This window comes from Anoplopoma fimbria, chromosome 24 (genome assembly GCF_027596085.1).
Source record: "Anoplopoma fimbria isolate UVic2021 breed Golden Eagle Sablefish chromosome 24, Afim_UVic_2022, whole genome shotgun sequence".
NCBI classification, from domain to species: domain Eukaryota; kingdom Metazoa; phylum Chordata; class Actinopteri; order Perciformes; family Anoplopomatidae; genus Anoplopoma; species Anoplopoma fimbria.
Genome location: NC_072472.1, coordinates 919,917 through 945,874, shown reverse-complemented (window position 1 = coordinate 945,874; position 25,958 = coordinate 919,917). Strand labels below are relative to the sequence as shown.

Here is a 25,958-nt window from a genome sequence, read left to right as displayed (position 1 = left end):
TAGCTTAATATGTGAGTACAAATCTGTGGCTGTGCAGTATTTTGCAGTATTTCTGCTTTAATCACTCAATCAAAGGTTTGTTGTCACACGTTTCTTTTTTTATTAACACCAAATAAAACTGTTAGCAATACGATGGTACAAAACTCTGGAGGTTAAAGTATGTACAGATATCACATTCACTCACTCACACGTTACTCAATACAAACAAGTATGTTTAAATAGAAAAAAAATACAAAACATATAGTATATTTAATCTTACTTAATATAATTCCAGTTAAGATAAGAGCTGTTGCAGAAAGAGAAAAGGCATGTCCACTGATCTGGAGTCACTTTCCAAATAATATCTGTAAATAAAGTCCCCACCAAAGAACAAATAATGATTAACATCTTTTATTAGTTTTAGTAATCATAACTACCTCTTCAAGGTTTTATCTAAATGTTATGGAGAAGGTTTCTAGTTTTAAAGAGGAACTCAGATATTAGACTATATTGCTATACTTATACTATACTTCCACTCATTTATAATCATATTTTAATGATGTTTTATCCTCCCTGTTTTCTTTCGCTATTGATGTGAACTAATCCTCCATGTTTAATCAATTCAATATCATTTCTTCACAGCATTAATTCAATATTATGAACTGAATATCTTTGGTTTAATATACTGTAATCACAAATGTTTCAAATTAAAAGTCTTTCAGCAGCTCAAATGACATAGTTTAGAGCTTTTAATTTGAAACACCTGATTGACAGTAGCTTAATGTTCAGAGAAAAAGATGGAAAAGTAGAAATGACTCAAAATGCAAACATGTTGTAAAAGTCAATGTTTCTGCTAAAAACGGGTCTTTCAGTGGAGCTTTGACAACAAAACATCAGCAGCGAGAAGCTCCAAACGTCCTGATGAAGTTCCTGCCGGCTCCGAACCAGGACCAGAACTAGAACCAGAACTAGAACCAGAACTAGAACCAGAACCAGAACCAGAACCAGAAGTAGAACCAGAACCAGAACTAAAACTAGAACCAGAACCAGAACCAGAACCAGAACCAGAACCAGAACCAGAACTAAAACTAGAACCAGAACCAGAACCGGCAGCCACAAGCAGCAGAATGAAAACAACAGAAACATCTGTGGAGACGTTTTGAACCCTGAAGAGGAAGTGGAGGCAGAAGGTCGTCGGTCGCTACGCGGGCGCGGTGGCGTTGGCCCACGATGGGAACGAGCCCAGGCCGAAGATCATGTGACCCCAGCTGTTGATGGCCAGACTGATGCAGCTGATCCCGATGACGTTCATCACCACGCCGGTTTTAGCCTGCAGGGGGCGCAGAGGAGGCGGTTACGACCACAGACTGAACATAAGAAGAGGACGTTGTCATGGTGACGTCACTCATTGGTTTGTGAACATTTTTGATGTTTTAAAGCCTGAGTTTGATGATTTTGCCGTCGCCATGCTGTTTTTTTGCAACCAGTGAACAGGAAGTGACCATATCTGGACTGAGGAGGAGTGACGTAGAGACGCCGTATACGTCTCTGGTGTGGACCTGTCAATCAGTGTGTAGCCCCGCCCTAAAGCATCCCCTGCTTTATGGTCTGTTTGACTCTAAATGGAGCATCATTTACTAAATGAACATCATGCTGTATTGAAGAAGACTTGAAACTAGAGATTGAGACCATAAACTCATGTTTACAATGTTTACTGAGGGAATAAATCAAGAGAGAAGTAGAGTCATTTTCTCATAGACTTCTATACAACCAGAGGAGTCGCCCCCTGGTGGACAGCAGAGAGAATGCAGCTTTAAGACAGGAAGCTTTGACTTCACTTTAAAGAACCGGAGGTTGTAGCCTCCTTTTGACGTCCTAGACTGAATAGTCTTGAATAAAAACAGGACTCACCATGTCGGACACTTTGAGGTAACCGTAGGAGAAGACGATGGCGTTGGGGGGCGTGGCCACCGGCAGCATGAAGGCAAAGGAGGCGCTGAGGGTGCACGGGATCATCACGTACAGAGGGTTCAACCCGATGGACTGGGACTGACACGGTGAAACATCAGTATACAGGCAACAAACAAGCAGAAATAAAATGACAAAAGTCAGCAGTTATTGAAAGAAAAAGAAAATTCACAACATATTTTCATCTGACGAATTAAAAAATGATTTTCTCACATTACTGACCGAAACAACATAAGTCGTTAATTCTTTCAATAGAGTTTCCTTTACTTTGCTGATTTTTCTGTCGCTGTTAAAGTTTCACATTAAAAGCTTATCACTGGTTCAAAAGGCTAAATCCCTCCTGTTCTTGACGGGCAGTAACTTAACAGTGATTTTGACCCCGCCCTCCCTTGCTCCTGATTGGCCGATATGTGTTGACGTCTGTGTGTTCTGTTACCATGGAGGCCAGGATGGGCAGGAAGAGCGTTGCCGTGGCGACGTTGCTGGTGCACTCTGTGAAGGTGGCGACGAGGAGGCAGAGGACGACGGCGATGGCCCACGGAGGGATGGAGTGTAGAGGAGTCATCTGAGCACCGAGCCAGAGGGACAGACCGGACTCCTGACACACACACACACACACACACACACACACACACACACACACACACACACACACACACACACACACACACACACACACACACACACACACACACACACACACACACACACACACACAGGAGGTGAGGTACGATGGTACAGGTGTGGACTTTACAAAAAGATATTCTTACGTTACAATAACATTCTGACCCTCGTTGTTTCAAGAATGTCTTTAAGAGTCCTTCCATTCCAAACTGCACTTACTTCTTAAAAAGCTGCCTGATTTCACTAAAATGTCCTCCTTTTCAAAATATCTTAACTTTTCAAAATGTCTTAACTTCCTTAATTGTCCTCGCTGTCCAAAGATCTTAAACTCACCTCGCTGCCTTTGGCCAGAGCGAAGCCTCCTCCGAGCAGCAGGACGATGTTCCAGGGCATCTTCTTCTGAGTCACCTGCCAGGTGAGCAGCGCAGGGGCGGGGCCTCGTGACACCTGGGACTCTGATTGGTTGACAAAATAATGTGTGTTACCTGTGTGAATGTTACCTGTGTGAGTGTTACCTGTGTTAATGTTACCTGTGTGAATGTTACCTGTGTGAATGTTACCTGTGTTATGTTACCTGTGTGTATGTTACCTGTGTGTATGTTACCTGTGTGAATGTTACCTGTGTTAATGTTACCTGTGTGTATGTTACCTGTGTGAGTGTTACCTGTGTGTATGTTACCTGTGTGTATGTTACCTGTGTGAGTGTTACCTGTGTGAGTGTTACCTGTGTGTATGTTACCTGTGTGAATGTTACCTGTGTGTATGTTACCTGTGTGTATGTTACCTGTGTGTTACCTGTGTGTATGTTACCTGTGTGTAGTGTTACCTGTGTGAGTGTTACCTGTGTGTATGTTACCTGTGTGTATGTTACCTGTGTGAGTGTTACCTGTGTGTATGTTACCTGTGTGAGTGTTACCTGTGTTAATGTTACCTGTGTGAATGTTACCTGTGTGAGTGTTACCTGTGTTAGTGTTACCTGTGTGTATGTTACCTGTGTGAGTGTTACCTGTGTGTATGTTACCTGTGTGTATGTTACCTGTGTTAATGTTACCTGTGTGTGTGTTACCTGTGTGAATGTTACCTGTGTTAATGTTACCTGTGTGTAATGTTACCTGTGTGTATGTTACCTGTGTTAATGTTACCTGTGTGTATGTTACCTGTGTGTATGTTACCTGTGTGTATGTTACCTGTGTGAGTGTTACCTGTGTGTATGTTACCTGTGTGTTACCTGTGTGTTACCTGTGTGTATGTTACCTGTGTGTATGTGTGTTATGTTACCTGTGTGTTACCTGTGTGTATGTTACCTGTGTGTATGTTACCTGTGTTAATGTTACCTGTGTGTATGTTACCTGTGTGTATGTTACCTGTGTGTATGTTACCTGTGTGTATGTTACCTGTGTGTATGTTACCTGTGTGTATGTTACCTGTGTGTATGTTACCTGTGTGTATGTTACCTGTGTGTGTGTTACCTGTGTTAATGTTACCTGTGTGTATGTTACCTGTGTGTATGTTACCTGTGTGTATGTTACCTGTGTGTATGTTACCTGTGTGAGTGTTACCTGTGTGTATGTTACCTGTGTGTATGTTACCTGTGTTAATGTTACCTGTGTTAATGTTACCTGTGTTAATGTTACCTGTGTTAATGTTACCTGTGTGAGTGTTACCTGTGTGTATGTTACCTGTGTGTATGTTACCTGTGTTAATGTTACCTGTGTGTTATGTTACCTGTGTTAATGTTACTGTGTGTATGTTGTGTTAATGTTACCTGTGTGAGTGTTACCTGTGTTAATGTTACCTGTGTCAGATCTCCAGAAGCAGCGCGGTGGCTCAGAAGGAAGAACAAACAGCAAAACAGCAACAAACAGAGCGACGGTCGCGTCAGTGACGAACCTGCAGAGAGGTACATTCATTCATTCATTTATTTATTTATTTATTTATTTATTTATTTATTTATTTATTTATTTATTTATTTGCTTTTATGAAATCAGCATCCAGCAGAAACACAAAATAAGAACATAAGTAAACAAAGGCTGAACGTCAACAGAATGTTTTGTCTGATAAAAGCATGTTGGGAATTTGGGAAATTATTTCATCTGTCTTCTTTTAATAACTGTTGACTTTGCTCTGGAGTTATTGTTACCTGGTTATTTCTGTGGATCCCTAATAAATAAAGTGACTGTACGTGTATTTCACTACCTCAGGTCAGTGTCGTACCGGGTCACATGATGCAACACCAGCCGCTCAGTTCATGAATGACAGGAGTTGTATTTGCTCCCGGGAACCAAATGTACTTATGTACTGGCATATTTCCAGATCAAACCTTACCTTTCTTTCAAAAATATATATTTTTTAGTTCAGTCCAGGAGGAAAGTTTAATCTGAAATATTAATAATAAACAACATTAATGGTTTGGATTTAACAAAAAAACTGTTCACAGAGAATAATAAATAAATAAATAAATACAGAAATACTGTACCTGAACAGGTAGAGAACAGAGTACCTGAACAGGTAGAGAACAGAGTACCTGAACAGGTAGAGAACAGAGTACCTGAACAGGTAGAGAACAGAGAACCTGAACAGGTAGAGAACAGAGAACCTGAACAGGTAGAGAACAGAGTACCTGAACAGGTAGAGAACAGAGTACCTGAACAGGTAGAGAACAGAGAACCTGAACAGGTAGAGAACAGAGAACCTGAACAGGTAGAGAACAGAGTACCTGAACAGGTAGAACAGGTAGAGAACAGAGTACCTGAACAGGTAGAGAACAGAGAACTGAACAGGTAGAGAACAGGTAGAGAACAGAGTACCTGAACAGGTAGAGAACAGAGTACCTGAACAGGTAGAGAACAGAGTACCTGAACAGGTAGAGAACAGAGTACCTGAACAGGTAGAGAACAGAGAACCTGAACAGGTAGAGAACAGAGAACCTGAACACTTGTACTTTTTTACATGTGAACAAATTGAATCAATGAAACATTATTTAAGACTTTTCTTCGATTACTGATTACTACTGATAGAGTATTTCATGCTTAAAGCAATAATAATAAATAATAAATAATAAATAATAAATAATAAATAATAAATAATAAATAATAAATAATAAATAATAAATAATAAATAATAAATAATAAATAATAAATAAATAGGACTAAGGAGGAGCAGATGGTTGATAAAGAGAAGCATCGTGTTGGTGAGAGGAGAACTATCACTTCGTTTTACTACTTGAGGTTGTGTTTATCTTTAATTCCAGCTGAATGATTGGAGGTGAAAGTTGAATCATTATTTTGACATCAGCTTCACTGTCGACCTGTAATCAGGAAACATGTTGAAACCATCAGTCTGAGCAGACCCAAGGTCCAAGGTCCACCAAAATTTGACTTTTAAAAGTTTATGTCGACTTATTTAATAGTTCTTAAACTAGATTAAAATGTTTGTTGTTTTAGCCAAACTTAAAAAAAAAAATTTGTTGACTAAAAATAAATAAATAAATAAATAAATAAATAAATAAATAAGAATGAAGAATGAGTGAATAAATATGAATTAAACCCATAAAGACCTTTGATCTCAGGAGTAAATCTAAATAAAACATATTTCTGTGTTAGTGAATTAGTGATGACTTTTTCCTAAGATTTATAAAAGTGATTATTTGATTAAAAACGTTAAATAAAATGTTCCTCTCTTCTGAGAAATTAAGTTTAGTCAACATAGAGAGCCGTTAGGACAAACAGATCAATGGGTGACTTCCCGAGCCGGTCATGTGACCCAGCCGGACTTTTTTGTATGAACAAAACACTGATGAGGTCACTATGACGAAAAGCAAAAAATGTTTACTGAATGAAAACGACAGAAATAAAACTCTTTAATTGAAATAATTCTGATCTTTGTATTAATGTTTTTATTGTCTCTTATCTTCTGGTTGTTTTTGCTGACTCATAATCTGTCTCATTTATCACATGTTTATACTCTGATTATAAACGCAAAATCTAGGTGGCAGTTAAAGATAAGATAAGATAAGATAAGATAAGATAAGATAAGATAAGATAAGATAAAACTTACTATTGTCCGCTCACATGAGAATTTGTCTTTCATCACAAAGTGAAGTGTTATCTAAGATCAGCTGACCAAATTATTTTAATAAAGCGACTTACTGTCTCTGTTTGGTTTGATTTGATTTTTACTAAAATCTGAATATTAATCTACAAGTAAATGTTTTACACATATTTCAGTTTGCAGGTTCTGAGTGAAACTTTAGGTCATTTCCTGAACTTTTACTTTACATTCATAAGAAAACTAAAGTCCCCGGTTTCACACCTTCAAACCTTATTTAACTTCTCCTGTTCAGATCAAGGTTGGATGGTCATGAAATGAACTTTAAAGAATGTTTTGCAGGTGAGTTTGGCGTCTGTTTACTACATTTTACTGCTTAAATTGTTGGTTGAAGCTCAAACGTTCTGCATCTGGATGCATTGCTTTTCCTTTTTTAGGTAAAATAATGATCAAAATATGAGAAGTCTGACAACAGAACTTGATTATCGGTTAAAATGTAGGGAAACATTTAGCTGTGAAGTCTTCACTGATGTTTGAACTTGTGGTAGTTTATCTTTATGTGCAGAGCGATGAGTCCTAATAAAGTGAAAGGTGAGAATCCGTGCAGCCTTGTTGCCCTGCAGACCTGATGCATGTTCAGTTCATGGTCAGTCCCTCTGGAGTTTACAGTCTGAACCCAGAACACGTTTCTGCTGTTTGTCCTTCGCCTCTGATTCCTGTGTGTTCGGGGCAAAGGTCTGCCTTAAAACTACACTTTGGGTTAATTCATACGTCTAGTTTTCTTTTGAATGCAGGACCAATGTGCTGCTGAACACACACAGACAGAAATGTTACAAACTATTCAAGGCAGTGTTTCTGTTAAAGAACAACTACGGTCAGCAGGTTAAAGAATAACTAAACCTCAAAAAATGTCTCTAGAACCTGAAAGAAATATTAACATTTCCAACCACCAGTGAAGCGTTACAATCACCACACAGCTCCTTCTCTCTCTTTTCTGTGAACCCCAAATTAAGCCATCAGCATATTGTCAAATTCTGCTGAATCAGTGTTAATGACGCTGTGAGAAGAGTGTGTGGATGAAGCAGAACGTTTTTCAATTTTAATTATAAAGCGACCTGAAAGTTAGCTAGGTAGCATGCTAATTCCACCATGATTTCATGCTACAGTTGTCTTCGGTTATCAGAAAAACAAAGCTGGGAGATTAATTGAGAGACCCCTAGTGGCAGAAAATTCCATATTGTGCATTTAAGCCCAAAGTTATAGTTTTTTATGCTGATGATCGATCTCAAAACTGATACAGTTTGTTAAAAGATTGGAACCAGGAAGTGTAGACGATTTAAACTGTGGAGATAATTCAGGTAATCCCGTAAGAAAGTTCATAATACACAACAACACGTATTGTGGTTGGTCGGTACTCACTCTGCCTTGGCGTTGAAGACGTTGGTGGCCCAGCCGTCCATGAATCGCGGGTCTCTTGTGAACCACAGCGCCACCATGAGGATGAGGAGCGCCAGGACGTTGAGCTCTCCGTAACTCACCGGTCCCAAACGGCGATACTCGTTTCGGATCACTTCGTACGCCGCTCGCTCCTTCTTCGACTGCACCTTCCCACAACCCCACGTCCTCCGCAGGCTGCAGCCAAAGGAAAAACAAAAGGCTTTAAGCACATTACAGTGCGGTTAGACAGTTTTTCTTTCTTTAGTTTGGATGTTCTGGTGAAGCAACTCACTTGCAGCCGATGTAGAGGAACTGCAGCCAGAACCAGGCCATTGTCAGCGTCAGCACCATGGTCGGGAAGGCGAATGCAAACCAGGACGCAAAGTTGATCACGTCACCGTTCCGAGGGAAGAGTCTACGAGAGAGAGGCACAAGGTGACTGACTTTAACTTCATTATTAGAGGTAAACATTTGGTTTGTAAAAGAAACTGCATTGAAAGTCCATTACATTCTTAAATGTCTTAAACTTGCATTCTCCCCCCTGTCCATCAGGGGGCGACTCCTCTGGTTGTATAGAAGTCTATGAGAAAATGACTCTACTTCTCTCTTGATTTATTCCCTCAGTAAACATTGTAAACATGAGTTTATGGTCTCAATCTCTAGTTTCAAGTCTTCTTCAATACAGCATGATGTTCATTTAGTAAATGATGCTCCATTTAGAGTTTAGCGTCTGCTAAATGACTGTAATGTAATGTAATGTAAAAATAGGTCGACACCAGAGACGTATACGGCGTCTCTACGTCACTCCTCCTCAGTCCAAATATGGTCACTTCCTGTTCACTGGTTGCAAAAACAACAACATTGCGATGGCAGTAATCCAAGATGGCATTGGCAAAAGTTACAAAGTCACGAAATGCAATCTATTGGTTTCGTGTACATGGAAACAAATTGTCGTTTTTTTGTGTCGCCTGATATGGAAACAATACCAATGGAAAGTCAATTAGGATTCTTATTTGCGGTGGACACACAAATTAAACCCATCTTTGCGACTATGCATAGGTCAGACCACGTGACATGATATTAAATATCGACAAGAAGCCATTCTGAGCAACACAAAAGAAAACAGACGTAAAACTAGTAGATTGTGGTTGGTGACTCTTTCATGAACTGCACCTACTGGCTCATCTGTCCCATCAGAACCAGGTTGGGTCCGGTGCCGGTCAGAGTGGCGATGCCTCCGATGCTGGCCGAGTAGCAAACACACAGCAGGAGTCCTTTACTCAGCTTCCTCCTCTCCTCCTCTTCGTCGCTCAGCTCCTCCAACTCCATCGGACAGCAGACGTTCTCCACCGACACGACCGCTACCACAGACAGTTAGTGGAGACATTTAAAGGACCGGGTTTACTAACTACAAATTCTCAATGCAGAAAACCGATGACTCTTTGAAAGGAAGAAGATCAACCCGTCAACTCATTTTTCCATCCATGTAGATTATAGATTTCCGTACCACAGTGAATCTCCTCTGTGGACTCACCAGGCCCACTGTTGGTGCCGTCTGATGGAGGTTTGTCTTGTGGCGTCGGTTTGACGATCTCCCCTCCGTCCGTCTGACCCTCAGATGACGAGTCGTCTTGTATGTTGCTGGATTCCTCTGAGTGGCTTTGTGTGAACGTTTCCCCATTCTGACCTGTGAGGAAACATCAAGAAGTTCAATGTCAAACTTAAGAAATACTTGGATACTTACTGAATCCATAGTCCTTCAAGCCACGTACACATAGTTTATAAACTTTGAAATATCATTTTAAAAAACCCTCCCCTCATACCTTTTAGACATTTGTGGGACCTGAAACATTAGTTACTTTGCGAAACAATTACTGTCGACAATCAAGCTCCAATTTTTGACCAGGTATCCGAAGAAACATAGCTCTCAAGCTCTCGCTTTAGTTATGCTTGAAAAAATGGCAGCATGCAGGGCAATGGTGGTCTGCCAGTCCACCACTTTGGTGACAGTACGTGGGCTCCAATCTTCTGCATTACAGTCTGACACAGTTTAGGCCCATTCACCGACCTTTAACCTTTACTGTACTTCCCTACAAAAAGTTATTCCAATGTGGGCGTATTTCTTTGGGATACTGGTCTTGTTTGCTCTAAAGCAGGATGTCTGACCTATGAGGGTCCATCAGTCAGCATCGTGGATCAGTCGTACCGTTCTCCAGGATGTTCCCAGCAACAGTTTGCAGAGTGCTGCTGGTCTTCTCCTTATGTTCCTGGTGTAGGTCGACGCTCCCTGTCTGGGTCTTGGAGGAGGATTCAGGGTCTACGTTGCCGTGGAGCTGGTCCAGGACGGCCTGGACGATTGGGACCATCATGGCGGTGGTGGCCGTGTTGCTGATCCACATGGACAGAAAGGCTGTCACTCCCATGAACCCCAGCATCAACCTGGGAGACAAAGGAAGAGGAGATCTTCAAAAATGTGACGACACTTCAACAATCCTCATCAACAAATGAGACCAGAGGACCAGAACCGGAACCAACCAGCAAGACCAGTCCTGGGAAACAGTAAGGGAATTTAGTACTAAGAAGTCTCAGGTGCATGCCTCCGTTCTGAAGTGTCTGCATTCTCTCTACTGTCCATCAGGGGGCGACTCCTCTGGTTGTATAGAAGTCTATGAGAAAATGACTCTACTTCTCTCTTGATTTATTCCCTCAGTAAACATTGTAAACATGAGTTTATGGTCTCAATCTCTAGTTTCAAGTCTTCTTCAATACAACATGATGTTCATTTAGTAAATGTTCATAGTTTCATGAGGATGAACGCTAATGACTTCAGTGATCTTCTACTCTTTCATCTAGCACATGTCTTCAGGAACACATTTCCACTTGTCCAACGCTTAATTCTGCTGGTAACTCAATCATTCATGGTACCGTGCAGGAGATCAGGGGACTCACAGGGCGGGTCGGACTCCGACCAGCAGCAGAACTCGGAGTGCGATCCGTTTGTGGAGGTTCCAGTGCTCCACGGCGACGGCCACCATCAGCCCCCCCACAAACAGCATGTTGGTGTCCTTCAGGTACTGCATACACACCTGAACAACAACAGACAGGATTCACAGCGGTAAGACAAAAGAATGAACCCATGCGTGCCATTAGACACTCTGAAGTATAAAGAGTGAGGAAATCTGTTTAGAACCAACGGAAGAAAAGGTTTGATGGGTGAAACAAACACAAGACTTTCACCCAGGACACCAGTGTTCATGTCCCATGTTAAGTACACACTGACTTGAGGAATGTCATGAAATGAAGGTTTTAAGCCACTGAAAACGTACATTATAAATCTATCTTTCAATCTCATTAATCCCTTTTAATAATCTAAAATAAGCCAGTTATCGACTGAAACTGGATCGGCCTTTAACCATTCACAGCTGATTTGTTTTACTGCTGCAGTAAATGTTTTCATGAATTACTAAAAGAAAAGACCAGATGTTTAGAAGATACATACATGATTCATATTGATTTAGTTAGAACATGAATAGAAAATAAGCCAGAAAATGTGTTTTACTGTTCCTCTCTTTGGCAGTTTGGGGAAGTTTTCTTCTGAGATCTAAAGCATCCTCACTAGAGTGAAATAAAAACCTATGACTGGGTTTTATATTTATTCTCTTTGATTTTGATTCTAGAAAACAAAAAATGGATTATGTAGCATGTTCAACAGATTTAGTTTGTTACCAAGGAGACATAAACAAACAACACCAAACAATTCTTCAAACTCCAACTGAGGCAGTCGTCTCTTAAACACATCCAATAAATAAAACTTTATATTCAATAATTAAGCACTTTTTTAAACCATAGTTTTGTGTGTGTGTGTGTGTGTTTGTGTGTGTGTGTGTGTGTGTGTGTGTGTGTGTGTGTGTGTGTGTGTGTGTGTGTGTGTGTGTGTGTGTGTCCAGCCTTACGTCTTTGGACTCCATGATGCCGAGGATGGGGAACAGGATGGTCGGCAGCAGAGCCGTCACCGCCAACGGCAAAACCTCAGTGCACCAGTACAGTGCCATGAGGGCGATGACGTAAGCACAGGCCGCCTCCTACACACACACACACACACACACACACATTCACACACACACACACACACACACACACACACACACACACACACACACACACACACACCGCTCCACACACACACACACACACACACACACACACACACACACACACACACACACACACACACACACACACACACACACACACACACACACACACACACACACACACACACACACACAAAAACATTTCAGGTTAATACTAATTATAAGACCAGTCAAAAATCAGAATAGACACGTTTCCACCTTGATTTAGTACAAAAATGAAAACAGATTTCCAGAAAATCCTCAAAATAAATAATACATTTAAAAAAATAAAGTTTTGTTTCCATGCACTGTGTAGATATAAAGAGCTGCAGGATGTCATATTTGTGTAGCCAACAGGAAGTCATCATCACTGGTTCCCTCCCCAATGGAATGTTATTTTCTTAACATGTAGACATTTGTTAAAAAAATTAAAGAAAACATTGTTTTTCTGCACTTTTACTGAAAAACAGAAGCTAGTTGAGTTAAATTGTCTAAAAAACAAATTCTTCTACTTTGTTGAGATATTTTTCACGAAAAAAAATATTGGATCTATTTTGTAATTACAATATAGCATATTTATTTTCTGCAAGGTGACATAAAAAAAACCCAGAATTTCAGCTGAAATATATTGAATGCAGAACATATATAAAACCTTTTAGTTACACAGACTTTAAGACCTAAAGTTTCCATTAATTTGACCGTCGGCTTAAATAAATACATTTTAAATTAAGTTATTAAATGCTTTAATTCTGCAACATTTAGAGCCTAAAGATGATTTAATGAAGATTCAAACTTAAGGGGAATATAAAACTTTTAAAGTATAAAAGGTTCTTAAAGATAAAGACTGACAACACATCTCACTGTCTCACGTGTGTTCAAACCTCGTTATGTGAAACATAAACCTACAAAAACAAAAAAGCTGTTTTTGTAAAAAAGAAGAAGACGTGTTGATTCAGAATCCTGCTGTGAACTCTGGGATTCAATCTCACCTGACACTTTATGTTCATTCACATGCTGGACTCCAGAATCCAGCTGTGAAGACGACGAGTTCAAGATCTCAAAACTTGACAAACACAAGATCCTGAAACATCCACGTGTGTCGTTACCATTTCAAAAAGCAGAAACACGTGAGGAGAAGATTAAGAAAGCTCAGCGTCTCTGTGACTTAAAGCACTGCTGGTATTTATATTTAAATGAACTTTAACATTTAATAAAGTGGAAGAAAACATCCACTATATCCGTTTTTTAAACGTCTTTCAGGAGATGACGTGTGAAGCTGCATGTTGTGATCCGTTAAAGAGAGCTGAAGACCAGAGCAGCTCCGTCTGTTTATCGTCACTTTCATTCACGTAACAAACCTGTAAATGCTTCCTTATTGTTCATTATGGCGAGTAAAGTAAACTCGCCCATGTTTGATCTTTTTAAATAAAGATGTATCATAATACATCTTCACAATAAGGTTATTATATTTAGGCAGTAATCAATGATAATGAAATGTATAAAGTAGTTTACTACGACCGATGTTTACGTTTGGTGTTAGACAGCGAGTAATTAAATAAAATCCATTATTATTATTTATTATTAATTATGACGGCAGTAAAGGATGAAGTCAGGTGACCTACGATGCGTTTAAGACAACATGGAGGTGAGAATGTTCCGAGTGGGAGTTGACAACTTCCAACCTCCAAGTGTTCCAGATGCACGACGTCAATCATGAACCAAAGACGAGCATGTGTCAATCCTATGTTCCCTAAACTCCATGTTCACTCACCCCTATGTTCCCTCAGCTCTCTGTTCCCTCTGCATAATATGCCCTAAGCCCTATGTTCCTCCAGTCCTATGTTCCCTCCGCACTATGTTCCTTTAACCCTATGTTGCCTCAACATATTTTTCCTCAGCTCTATGTTCCCTCAGCTCTTTGTTCCCTCAGCTCTATGTTCCCTCAGCTCTATGTTCCCTTAGCCCTATGTTGCCGCAGTCCTATGTTCCCTCAGCTCTTTGTTCCCTTCACTCTCTGTTGCCTCAAACCTAATTTTCCTCATCCTATGTTCCCTCAGCTCTATGTTTGTTCAGATGTATGTTCCCTCAGCCATATGTTCTCTTAATTCTATGTTCCCTGTAAACGCACACACACATGTGGGACACACAGCTATTATTCAGGAGACGGTGGACGTTTAAACATTGTGGAATCTGTTTGTAAATCAGTGACGGAACGATGAGAACGTTAAGAACGTTTAACGTCAAACACAAACTGGAGGGAAACCAGTAGAGGAGCAGAAATCTGAACCTCAGCTGTTAGTCTGACCAGTTTAAACTGGGAGTTATCAGCTATCAAACTGGTCCATTCAACTGGTCAGACCATCTTCAGTTAGCAGTGGAGGAAAGTAACTAAGTACATGAAGTTTGAGGTACTTGAGTATTTTCTGCTTAGCATTAAAGTTATGAATTGGTGCATAAACTGGTGAGTAAACTGGTGAGTAAACTGGTGAGTAAACTTGTGAGTAAACTGGTGAGTAAACTGGTTAGTAAACTGGTCAGTAAACTGGTTAGTAAACTGGTCAGTGAACTGGTGAGTAAACTGGTCAGTGAACTGGTCAGTGAACTGGTCAGTGAACTGGTCTCACCGTGGTGCTGAGGGCGAGCGGCAGCAGGATGAACGGGCTGCAGACGAGGACGACGACGCCCCTCAACCTCCAGACCTTCCGCAACATTTTCACCCACAGAGGAAGAACCGACATGATGAAGATGATGAAGAAGATGAAGATGATGATGATGAAGGTGAAGTCTGAACGACTGTCAGAGAACAACTCGCTGAGACTCTTCTCTCTCTTCACTGCTCTCACTCTGCTCTCTCTCTCATTTGTGATGCATTTCACGTTCAACACTAAATATTAACTCTATGTGAGCTACTACACACACACACACACACACACACACACACACACACACACACACACACACACACACACACACACACACACACACACACACACACACACACACACACACACACCGTGCCCCTGCAGACTCTGTCTAAACTCTCACACTCAGAGTAAACACAGAAGAGGAAATCAGATCTCCTGTTTACGTCACTTTTTATCTTCCTGCACTAATTCAACAAATCAGTGAAGTTCACCGTTTTTTTCTACGACGATAAAAACTGAAATTACTTCAAACTTTACGAGCACAACAGAAGGAACAAAATCAAGTGTTTTCTTTAATGAGATAATAATCAGTTATGTGGTTGAACAAAGAGCTTCTCAAGTCTTCCCAAACTCCTAAAGTAAGGTGGTAATAATAAATAAACAACAATAATACACTCATAAACAAATCAATACAAATCAGGTTCTATATTCACAACAGTTATCAATGAAACATCATCTGCACTTCATTCTCAGACAGTAACACTTTGTTCTTTTTGTTTTTTCAATCACAACTCTCTTTTTTTGGAAACAAGGAAAGATTAAAATCTGCTGAATGCAAAGTAAATTAAAAGTTACAGAAAATGTATTAATCATCTGATTTTATGTCTCTTGATTCTTTTGTCCGCTCTTCTTTCCGTTTCTCTCTCTTCTCTCTGAATGTTGGTTCCGTCGCCTCCTGCTGTGTTTAAACAGATCGACTCTCACAAAGAGCTTCAGTCAGTTCTAGAAAGTTTCTGAAAAAGTTTTAATATTTCTGAAAAAAAGAAATTTCTAAATGAAGCATGCAACGGATCTCATCATCAGTGTTTCACAACTTAAATAAATAATAAAAATAAAATCAACTTAAATGGTTTAAATCACAACGAGCCCAACGTTTAAACAAACTACATAAAAAAGGATAATAAAAGATAATAAAGGAGATACATTTATTCTTTCCAAAGGACGTTTTTGTGCCAAAGATGCTCAAGATTCACAGTGAGATTAATTATTAATACAGAGTATTAATATACACTATATATACAAAATACACATTACATACATAATCAAATCGAATTTTATGATAAAGGTATAAAAGAAGTAACGAAGAAGAAGTTAAGAAGTAAAAACACGTACAAATGTGCAGGTTGCTGCTAACAATGATAGAAATATGTCGTAAAAGTACATTTTTACAATTTATTGAATTAGTTGAGCTGTTTACAAATGATGAGCAGAGAGAAATCAAGTCTGAGCTGAGTAGTGACGATAGATTTGGGTTTTAATGTGTTCATAATTATGTGTGATGATAATCGTGTTAAATGCCGAGAATGATAATTATGTAATTATATCTATTAACTATTCATAGTTTTGTTCTTTTAACTCGAGCTCATTTAAATTATTTTGTTCTTCTTAAATCTTTTAGATTTTCTATATTTTCACTGTTTTTAAAAGCTAATTGTTTTAATGCACTTTGAATTGTTTTGTTCCTGTAATGTACTATATTAATTATCTGCCTTGTATTGTTTACTTAATTCATGTTTTGTGAGCATAAAAAGCTTCAAAGAGAGGAACTTCAGTTTGTCCTCTGCTGACTCCCAGTGGACACAGGATGAGCGTGCATGTGAGTTCATGAATCTACATTTCTGTAAATGCTTACAATGTTAATCAGCTGGTTCACTTTCAGCTGCAGCATTTTAGAAAAAGATGTTCTAAAAAACCAATGAAGTTATGAATTAAAAATGACAAACACATAACAGAATGAAGCTGAAAAGAAAAGTAAACAATAATGTGACAGTACAGTCATCACTTCCACTGGTCAGATGGTAAATATATCATCTGGAAAAGGACATATGAGATCATTTATATAATATATTAAATATATTTCACACGTCGGACTGTTCAGAAGCCAGAGAGACTTTGTGTGAAGGAGACTTAGTTGGTAAAGTTTTCTATATTTTCTAGTTGGTCCACCATGATTTCACTTTGAAGGCTGGTAAACAATCATACTTCAGCATCACTCTGATTGTTTGAAAACCAGTTTGTTCTGCGGGATAAAATTCTAACTTTACCTCAACCAAACCAACAAAGTGCTCATAAGGATTAAAATCAAAGGATTTAAATCAAAGTTGTAATATTGATATCAAATTGGGGACCAACATGATGAACATAGCGTTAAAATATAATCTAATATATAGTTTGATTATGATTTAATATAAAAACTTTTAAACAGAGTTTCTACTCAGCTTTTCATTTTGTGGCAGATTTACAAGCATGTGCTGTATTTAAAAACAGTCTGACATGTTTGTGAGTGGCAATGAGGTTCATAGGTCGATACTGTGACATTAATATATACAGAAATGCTATTTTAACCCTTTTAGATCACATTCTGCTCATATAGAGTGCTGACATTTTGCGGTCAGCCAACAGGAAGTCATCATCACTGGTGCCCTCAACAAACAGCCAATGGGATTCTTCCATTGAAATTTGGATTATAATGTAAAATGTGAAATACACATTTATCATTCTTAAAGGTTTTGTTCATCAAGATCATTTTCACAAATTAATTGCACTTTTATGATGTTTGAAGTGTAAAGTAAAAAGCTGACGTTAGGCTCTAAAGGAACTCCACCACGGTCACATGTGGTCATTCTCATTTAGAAGACACATAAAAGGAGTATTTACTGACCTATTTTATATCAGAGAACTAAACGTTAAAATCTCTTCAGCTTGTGTTAAACACAGACCTTATTTCAGACATCTAACCAGAAGCAGAACCAGAAGCAGATTCAAAACATTGATTCCAGATGAGGGAACAGAAAGTGAAAAAATGGTGACTCATTCTGGTTTCATGACTCATTCCTGCAGCACTATCTTGTGCACCTTTTTAACAATATATATATATATAAAAAAAAACACACATTTAAAATCCAATCATCTTTTCTTTCCGTAAAACAAATTGGAACATGTGCTTACGTAAGCTAGTGCCAACCAATACTATCATGACATACATCCATCAAGCAATCAGCCAGATTTTAACAAGCCACATTTTTTCATTCCTTCTCTGTGAGACACGTCACAGTGTAGAAGCTAAACACACTGTGTCTTCTGTTTCAGTGGGACTTTGAATTAAATTAAACACACCTATGAAGCTGATGGATCCAGATCAAGTCCTCAAATATAGTATTGAAATGTCTTTTTTTATGCTGATGATACCATCTTGTGCGGCTCTACTGCAAAGCAGGCTTTCTCCAGGTTAGCTTCTAATCTTTGAGGATCCTTCTCCAATCAATACTACAGCATTTGAATTTGGTGAGACAGCAAATTGTCCTTCAAAACTCACTTACAGACTTCACAAGGAACTCTTTCATGTCGTCTCCATCAGAGTTTCGGCCTGATCACAACATAAAGTCGTACAGCAAAATCAATCCGTGCCTTTTCCCAAAATATTTGGTTCTAGAAGCTTGGTGACGTAGATACTAACAGGACGAGGTGTTTAACTGCTGTAGCTGGTAAGCTAACCGCTAACTGCTAACACGCTAGCTGTCCATTTTCACTCTATTGTTTTTTTCCATGGCATTTTGTTCATCATTTCGTTAATTAAAATGTTATGGAAGAGGGATAATAAACTGACGAGCTTGATGAACTCTGGGAGAATATGTCTATTCAAAGATCAATCAGTACCATCTGTCTCCACTCTGCAAACCATTTCTCTTGAGTGGAACGGTCAGTACACCGACAGAAGAGGTTAAAGAAAAGTGAACTGTACAAACACAGCTAATAAGCGACGACAGCGTCCTCCATCGTGGAGTCTGTGGCTCTCCGTCTCTCAAAGGTCAGCTGTGTCAAGGTGGACTGTTATCGCTCAACGGTGCAATATTTGTGGATGAAAGTTAAGAAAACTACCGAAAAGATTTACTTTGATCCTGTGGTTTGCATATAACAGGCTTTTCTTTGACAACACTTTTTCTGCCTCCGACAGTTAAAGCTACAGTCTGTAAACTGCTGTCTGTAAACAGGGTGAAGAGCTGGCAGAGGTATTCTGTAATTACTGGAAGTCAGGCAGCAGAGTGCGTGGGAGGACCTGGAAGGGTTTTCATTGAATAATCCCCTGTGATCGTTCAACCCTACCTCCGGCTTTTACCATAACGTCAACAAGGCTCTGAAATACACCACAATACCAAAAGTATGAACATTCCACTTATATGTGAGTGTAAAACGTAGTTGTGACACAGTGACCTTTTAGAAGCTGTTGGATGGGGTTCAGGTCAGGACTCTGTGTACCAGTCAGGTTCTACCACAACAGAGTGAAAAAAACCCAAGTCTTCATGGGACTGGCACAAGGAAAGGCTTCCCCGAAACCAGTGGAAGAACAATATTGTCTAAAATATGGTGTGAAAAATGAAGTGTTTAGTCCATCAGTCCAAATCTCACAGATGAAAAACAGTCATTTAGAAAGGGTAGCACAATTATGTTGAATGTGTGTCGTTTATTGGAACGAGGACATCACCCCGCTGAACAAACACATTCTTGAATGACTCTGTGGCTGATATCTACGGCGTAACATAGAAACGTATTTTGAGCCAAACCTCATGTTGGATTTCAGACTGACCTGAATCACAGTGAGTCTCAGTGAGTTGTGGTTCTGTGGTGAAACCAGGTGGATCCAGGTGAACGGAGGTGGAGGAAGAACCCTGTTTGTTACAGAGCTGCACTGTGGGGGCGTAAAGCTGGAACCAAACGGTCAGAACAAAACAAACACACGCCCACTCGCTCCGCTGAACGTGTAGAGCGCCACGAGGCCGAACCTGGAGGACGACTCAGTGCACAAATCTGAAACACTGAGACTTTAATATTTAGTTTAGTTAACTGGGTTATGTAGTTTAGCTTTCTTGTTTAATTTTTGTTTTGTTTAGATTAATTTAGTCAATAATAGTTTATTTGAGCTTTGTTGTTTAGTTTAGATACGTTTAGTCTAGTTTAGTTTAGCCTTGTAGTTTAATTTAGATCAGTTTATTCTAGATTACATTAGTTTAGTTAAATTAACTTTCTGTTTAGTTTGGATTAGTTTATTATAGTTTAGATTAGTTTAATGTAGTTAACCTGTTTATTTAGTTTCATTTATTTTAGCCTTGTTGTTTAGTTAAAGTTTAGTTAAGTTAATCTGATCGCTTCTCGTTCTCAAAGATGCCTTCACAGCAAAACATTTTGATTGGTGAAACCAGAGTCTCTGTTAAAGAATCTTACTCTGTCTCTTTACTTTTACATTGTGTAGTGACCACACATACAGCCACGATCAGTCGGGTTGATCATTAACCGGCTAACGGGGGCGGCAGTTGTTGAGTCCATCCACTATGCTGCGTAGCCTACAGAAGGTCGAACACATCTGCCTTCACTCTTATTTTAATCATCTCGTCTTTTAACCCCTTTGGTTTCTCATCCTCTGCCCCACATGAGCCAGGTGAGTTCAGACATCTTTGATTTCACATAAAAGTATTTTATGACTGCATCTTCAGTCAGCGTCTGGAGGGAAATTTGATCTGCTAATCATTTTCAGCGCTGCTAAAATAATCTGTCTGTTACAAAGATATACGGTCTTGAAGAGAAGATGCTGCTCTAAAGATCCACCGATCCAGATTGTGTAGCTGAGCCTTATCTTGTATGTCGGTAGAGTCATAAAGTTCATGTAGCTCAGTGTTTTCTGTGTTCTGTGTATTTAGTGTATTGCAGCTCAACCAAAAAAGGTTCTGAAACAGTAACCTTCAGTCTGCTGGTAAACACGGCAGCCATATCTGTAACCTCAAGTGACTCTAAAGCTACGAGACGGATCCAACGACAGAAACCTCTGCAACCAAAAACGATGTCAATGGTCCTGACAGCTTTTACTCGTTGCAGCGTAGCGCTATGGATGACAGCGTAGTGGCAACAATTGGATTTAGTGCCGTCACATTCTTTGTCCCCAGAGGAAAAACTAAGTTGATCCCCCAACTTTCCCAATAGGACCACCAAACAGGACTAAATGATCTACCACAGTTCATGACAGGAAACCTCTAAACAAATTTCAGCTTCAGTTGAACCTTGACATTAATGCTAACATACATGCTAACATGAATAACATGATAAAAATGACGTTTGAATATTCATTTAAAAAAACAAAACACAAAGGTTTGATTGATTGTAAAACCTATTTCTGCGCATTCTGTGCTAACTGGCCAGTAGTGTTGTTGGGGAGTTATCTGCTACCTCCTCATTTCACTAAAACACCTAAATCAGGTGGCAGCCGGCTGGAAGGAGATCACCTGAAGGTTTCCTATTTGCTTTTGGCTATTTTTCAATAGATCTCACGATATAAAACAAGTGAAATAACGATACCTTTGGTTATCGGCCGATACAGAGCGTAAAAACAAATCAGACCACCAGAGAGAAGTTTGTCTAATATCCACCAGAGACCAGTCCACCGTGGACAGACCCAGATCCAGCTTCACCGAGAGCTTCTCCTCTCTGCTCCTCCGGTTCTCGCTGCAAGCCAACACCAACACCACGTTGCTGGCGACCCAGGACGTGTTTCTGGACCCGCTGGAGGGAAGGGAGTCACAGGAGAACCAGAACCAGGACTGAGCAAGGCAGACTGTCAGACCCTTCTGCAGTAAAATGAGAGGTTTTCTAAAGGGACTCAGGTGCTCTGAAACAATACCACTTTAGTCCACAGGGACCGCCAAAATCAACACAAAATAAAAGTTCCTTGTAGTGACATAAATCAGATAACTTCAGAGCAGGAATGTGTCCTGACAGTTGGACTGTATTTGGACGACTTAATCACTGAGTCCCCAAAACTCTCCAGTTGGGAAAGCCCCATGTCTACATCATGGTTGTCAGAGTATTTTATGTTCAGATGGTTCCATTTTCAAAAATGTATCTCGTATGATTGGGTTTTTTGTTCCCAAAGACAAAAGTCCATGACAAGCCATGTAGTAGAAAAAGAGATGAATCCAATAAATCTGTGTTATGAAAATCATATATAACATATATTTATAGATGCTCTAAAGCTGTCCTGTTGTTGATGATGTCTCTTTGTGTTTTTCAGGCTGGTTGTTTGGAAATGAAGCTGTGTCTTCTTCTTGTCTTGCTTTGTCTCTGCTGTCTGGGACTGACTGTAAGAAGAACCTCAGTCTAGTAAAATGTTAATCTGCGGTTTATCCTTCATGTCACGATACTCTTCAGAGAGTGAACCCGTCTGTCCTCCTCTCTTCAGGAGGAGCTCACTCCAGCTCCTGATGTCTCCGGTCCTGCAGTTGAAGAGGAGGAGGTGGAGAAGGAGGTTCTCGGCTGTGGAGGAGGGCGGGTGTTCGGCCCAGAGGACCACAGGGCGATAGGGGGCGCCATAGAGCGGCTGGGTTTACGGCTCCTGGAGGAGCTTCTTATTGGTCCGAAGCACCCAAACGTCGTCCTATCACCTCTCAGCCTGGCCTTGGCCCTCGCTCAGCTCACCTTAGGTCAGTCTGAGTTTAGTTTCATTCATTAAAGTCATTTTTGTCCAGTGAGGTAGGAAAAGATGCTTTTCCATTTGCGTATCGATTCCAAACATCGATGGTAGAACGAGACATTCAGCTGTCGTTTGTATTTCCTAATTAGACTGAGACCAGAGATGGAGACTCACTTGTAATAAAGGCTTTTCTCCATAACAGACAACAGGTCAAAATGTCCTCTTGTCCAACATTAAAATTCATAACGCCTAAAATTAAAGACCAAAATCCTTCAGCCTCAGCTGTACTTTCAGATTAATGCTATAACGGCATGCTAACTTGCTAACACACCCTCTCATATAGTGGCAGTTTTAAAAGCTTGCACTTTTTATGAGTTGTATGTACGTCCAAAACAGATACTTTTCAGGAAATTTAAAAAACTTGGTGTTTTTTAAATAATTAAAAGCTGCATCGTCACAGTTGGTATTGTGTCTTGATATACGGTCATATACGTGCATGTGTCATTGCATTAATATTTTATCAAATTCAAGCTTAATGGATTTGTTTCTAACCAGTGAACCAGTTTCATTATGTAACTGTGGGGAACACTGCATTCACATTCACAAGCTCTTTCAAATACCTTTCATTGGTTAAATGTTTGTAAAAACCTACAGACGTAAACAATGACCCATAGCGACAATGGGGTCCATCAACTGTTCCTGTACGTTCATTAGAAACAATATGTTCAAATTGAATGTTTTTCTCTCAGGTGCTCGGAATGAGACGGAGAAGCTGCTGCTGGAGAGCCTTCATGCTCTCCATCTGCCGTGTTACCATCACATACTGGGAGGCCTTCTACCTCATTTCAGCAACACATCGTTGGAGGTGGCGACACGCATGTACCTGAGGCCAGGTGTGTGGTGACGAGGGTCGAACTGGTGACGATTTATTAATGACAATTGATGTACTTTTTTGTTCTATCCACCTTTAAACATCTCTCTGTCTTGTTTCTTTCTTTCATTTCTCAGGATTTGAAGTAAAGTTGCCTTTTGTTGAGGACTCTCTGGCCAGGTATCAGTTACTACACAATGAATGCAGGTTACTTTTCATAAAGAGACATCCTGCACACTTTTGAGATTTACTGAGACACAAGGAGTTGCAACCTCCGGTTCTGCCGAGTGAAGCTGATGCTTCATGTGTTAAAGCTGCATTCTCTCTACTGTCCATCAGGGGGCGACTCCTCTGGTTGTTTAGATTCTCTATGAGAAAATGTTGTTGTGTTTATGTCTCATGTGTGCTGTAAAAATATGTGTTTGTTCTTTTCTTTAGGTACCAATCAGCACCGGTCCCTCTGGTCTCTGTGGAGGAGGTCAACCAATGGGTGGAGAACGCCACCAATGGTCACATCCCCAACTTCCTGGAGAGTATTCCACATGACGTGGTGCTCATGCTCATTAACGCTGTGCACTTCAAAGGTGAACCAATCCACTAAAGACCAGCCAGTGTGGTGATGTAGCTAAAATGACGTTTGTAGTCAGAGTAGTATTGACCAATCACGTTGGAGTAGGCTTTGGTCGAACACAGTCAAAGGAGCTGGCGCGCATTTGCCAAAATGAAATCTGGGAACCCACCAGCTATCATCTGATGATGAATTCGTTTTTTATTGGTTTAAAATGAGTCGGTCGTACTCATCGTCTCTCAACTCCAGTCTCACATCTCAAGCTGCCAATCAGACTTTAAACAACGAGCAGCGCTGAAAAGGAAGTCTTGGCCTGGACATCAGCTGGCTTGTGGTTATATATTATTCCATTAAGATACTGGGGCGTCCCAACGCTGATCTTCATAGGGGTGCATATTGCTGCTCGGTATGTTGGGGATCATGTTTTACATGCCATCCTTATACCACCAGATTCAGACCAGGGTAGTTACAATGTTCATCAGAGTCAAATGCACATCCTGAACTATTACTTTGGTTCTTAAAATGCAAATCCAGAGCTAGGGGCTCATTAATTCAGATTGTCAAAAAACGGATTTCCCCTTAATGATTCCTTCCTGTATTTTGTCAGGTGAATGGCAGACACGTTTTGACCCTCTGGTGACCTCTAAGGGAGTCTTCTACCTGGACAACCAGAACTCCGTCTTGGTGGACATGATGAAGTCTGCTCAGTACCCTCTACGCCTGCTGGACGATCCAGAAATGGAGGCTCAGGTAACGTTCCGGCATTCATGGCTACATCGGTGATGGCGCCGATACTCCATGAGTCCTAAAACCTCGAGTTTTGCATTTTGTCCGTCGTCATCTTGTTTTTTGCAACCAGTGACCAGGAAATGACCATATATGGACTGAGGAGGAGTGACGTAGAGACTTGTATACATCTCTGATAGACATCTGTCAATCAGTGTGTAGCCCCGCCCTAAAGCATCCCCTGCTTTATGGTCTGTTTGACTCTAAATGGAGCATCATTTACTAAATGAACATCATGCTGTATTGAAGAAGACTTGAAACTAGAGATTGAGACCATAAACTCATGTTTACAATGTTTACTGAGGGAATAAATCAAGAGAGAAGTAGAGTCATTTTCTCATAGACTTCTATACAACCAGAGGAGTCGCCCCCTGGTGGACAGCAGAGAGAATGCAGCTTTAAGACATGAAGAACTGACTTCACTTTAAAGAACCGGAGGTGGCCGCCTGATTCAAATAAATCATGTGTCTAATTTATGCCTCATAGTAATTCCATTAAATTCCAATCTACTTCCTTTTAAAAAGAAAGTCCTTCTCTTTCATCCAGGTTGCCAGTTTTCCTTTCAAGGGAAACACCAGCTTCTTAATCGTCATGCCTTTGCCCGGCAGAGGAAACGTGTCATCTGTGCTCCCCAAACTGAACATCTCCGACCTCTACAGACGCTTACCTCAGGAGGAGACAATGCAGGTCAACTTACCCAAGGTGAAGCTGCAGTACGGCCAGGAGCTCCAGGACGCGCTGACCAGCATGGGTGAGAATATCAGCTTCATACAGAAATACTTAGTTAGGTTTAGTTAAAGATGGTGAAATACTTAGTTAGGTTTAGTTAAAGATGGTGAAATACTTAGTTAGGTTTAGTAAAGATGGTGAAATACTTAGTTAGGTTTAGGTAAAGATCTCTTTTTGTTGGACCCATTAACCTCCCCTCCTACTTCCTCGTTCATGATTAGCTGATAACATAGGAAAACATTTCGTGGGATATCTACAAATTACGGCTCATTTGTTTCGTAGGTATAGTTACGAATAGTTACTCTGGTTCTTTCCATCAGGCCTCGGCTCTCTGTTTTCGGGTCCGGACCTCGCTGGGATTTCCGACGAGCCTCTGAGGGTCGGAAGCGTCCGCCACGCCAGCACCATCGAACTCAGCGAGGACGGCGTGGAGGCG

At 40.2% G+C, this 25,958-nt stretch overlaps 2 protein-coding genes across 3 annotated transcripts in view; one reads left to right on the top strand and one right to left on the bottom strand.

The window, feature by feature from the left end:
* Window positions 1–85: 85 nt before the first annotated feature.
* On the bottom strand, window positions 86–15,190 carry LOC129113299 (Na(+)/citrate cotransporter-like). Of its 2 annotated transcripts, none has more exons than XM_054625517.1 (13): window positions 14,813–15,190; window positions 12,009–12,137; window positions 11,005–11,141; window positions 10,262–10,494; window positions 9,590–9,742; window positions 9,233–9,416; window positions 8,348–8,470; window positions 8,038–8,250; window positions 4,367–4,461; window positions 2,905–3,026; window positions 2,384–2,545; window positions 1,891–2,028; window positions 86–1,309 (listed from the first exon to the last, which is right to left on the bottom strand). In XM_054625517.1, the coding sequence occupies exons 1-13, from the start codon at window positions 14,924–14,926 to the stop codon at window positions 1,181–1,183; spliced, it is 1,932 nt and encodes a 643-aa protein (XP_054481492.1). In that variant the 5' UTR covers window positions 14,927–15,190; the 3' UTR covers window positions 86–1,180. The 2 variants fall into 2 exon arrangements, with proteins under 2 accessions (XP_054481492.1, XP_054481491.1); XM_054625516.1 differs by having other exon boundaries at window positions 9,563–9,742; window positions 14,813–15,189.
* A 5,167-nt stretch (window positions 15,191–20,357) lies between these two features.
* The window catches only part of serpinf2a (serpin peptidase inhibitor, clade F (alpha-2 antiplasmin, pigment epithelium derived factor), member 2a), a 6,770-nt gene continuing 1,169 nt past the window's right edge, over window positions 20,358–25,958 (top strand). Inside the window, exons 1-9 of the mRNA XM_054625514.1 lie at window positions 20,358–20,546; window positions 22,170–22,238; window positions 22,338–22,578; window positions 23,318–23,461; window positions 23,577–23,619; window positions 23,878–24,023; window positions 24,615–24,757; window positions 25,340–25,544; window positions 25,843–25,958. The exon at window positions 25,843–25,958 is cut by the window's right edge and continues 1,169 nt beyond it. Coding sequence (XP_054481489.1) covers window positions 20,538–20,546; window positions 22,170–22,238; window positions 22,338–22,578; window positions 23,318–23,461; window positions 23,577–23,619; window positions 23,878–24,023; window positions 24,615–24,757; window positions 25,340–25,544; window positions 25,843–25,958 — 1,116 coding nt within the window. The 5' untranslated portion in view covers window positions 20,358–20,537. The remainder of the gene's footprint in view (window positions 20,547–22,169; window positions 22,239–22,337; window positions 22,579–23,317; window positions 23,462–23,576; window positions 23,620–23,877; window positions 24,024–24,614; window positions 24,758–25,339; window positions 25,545–25,842) is intronic.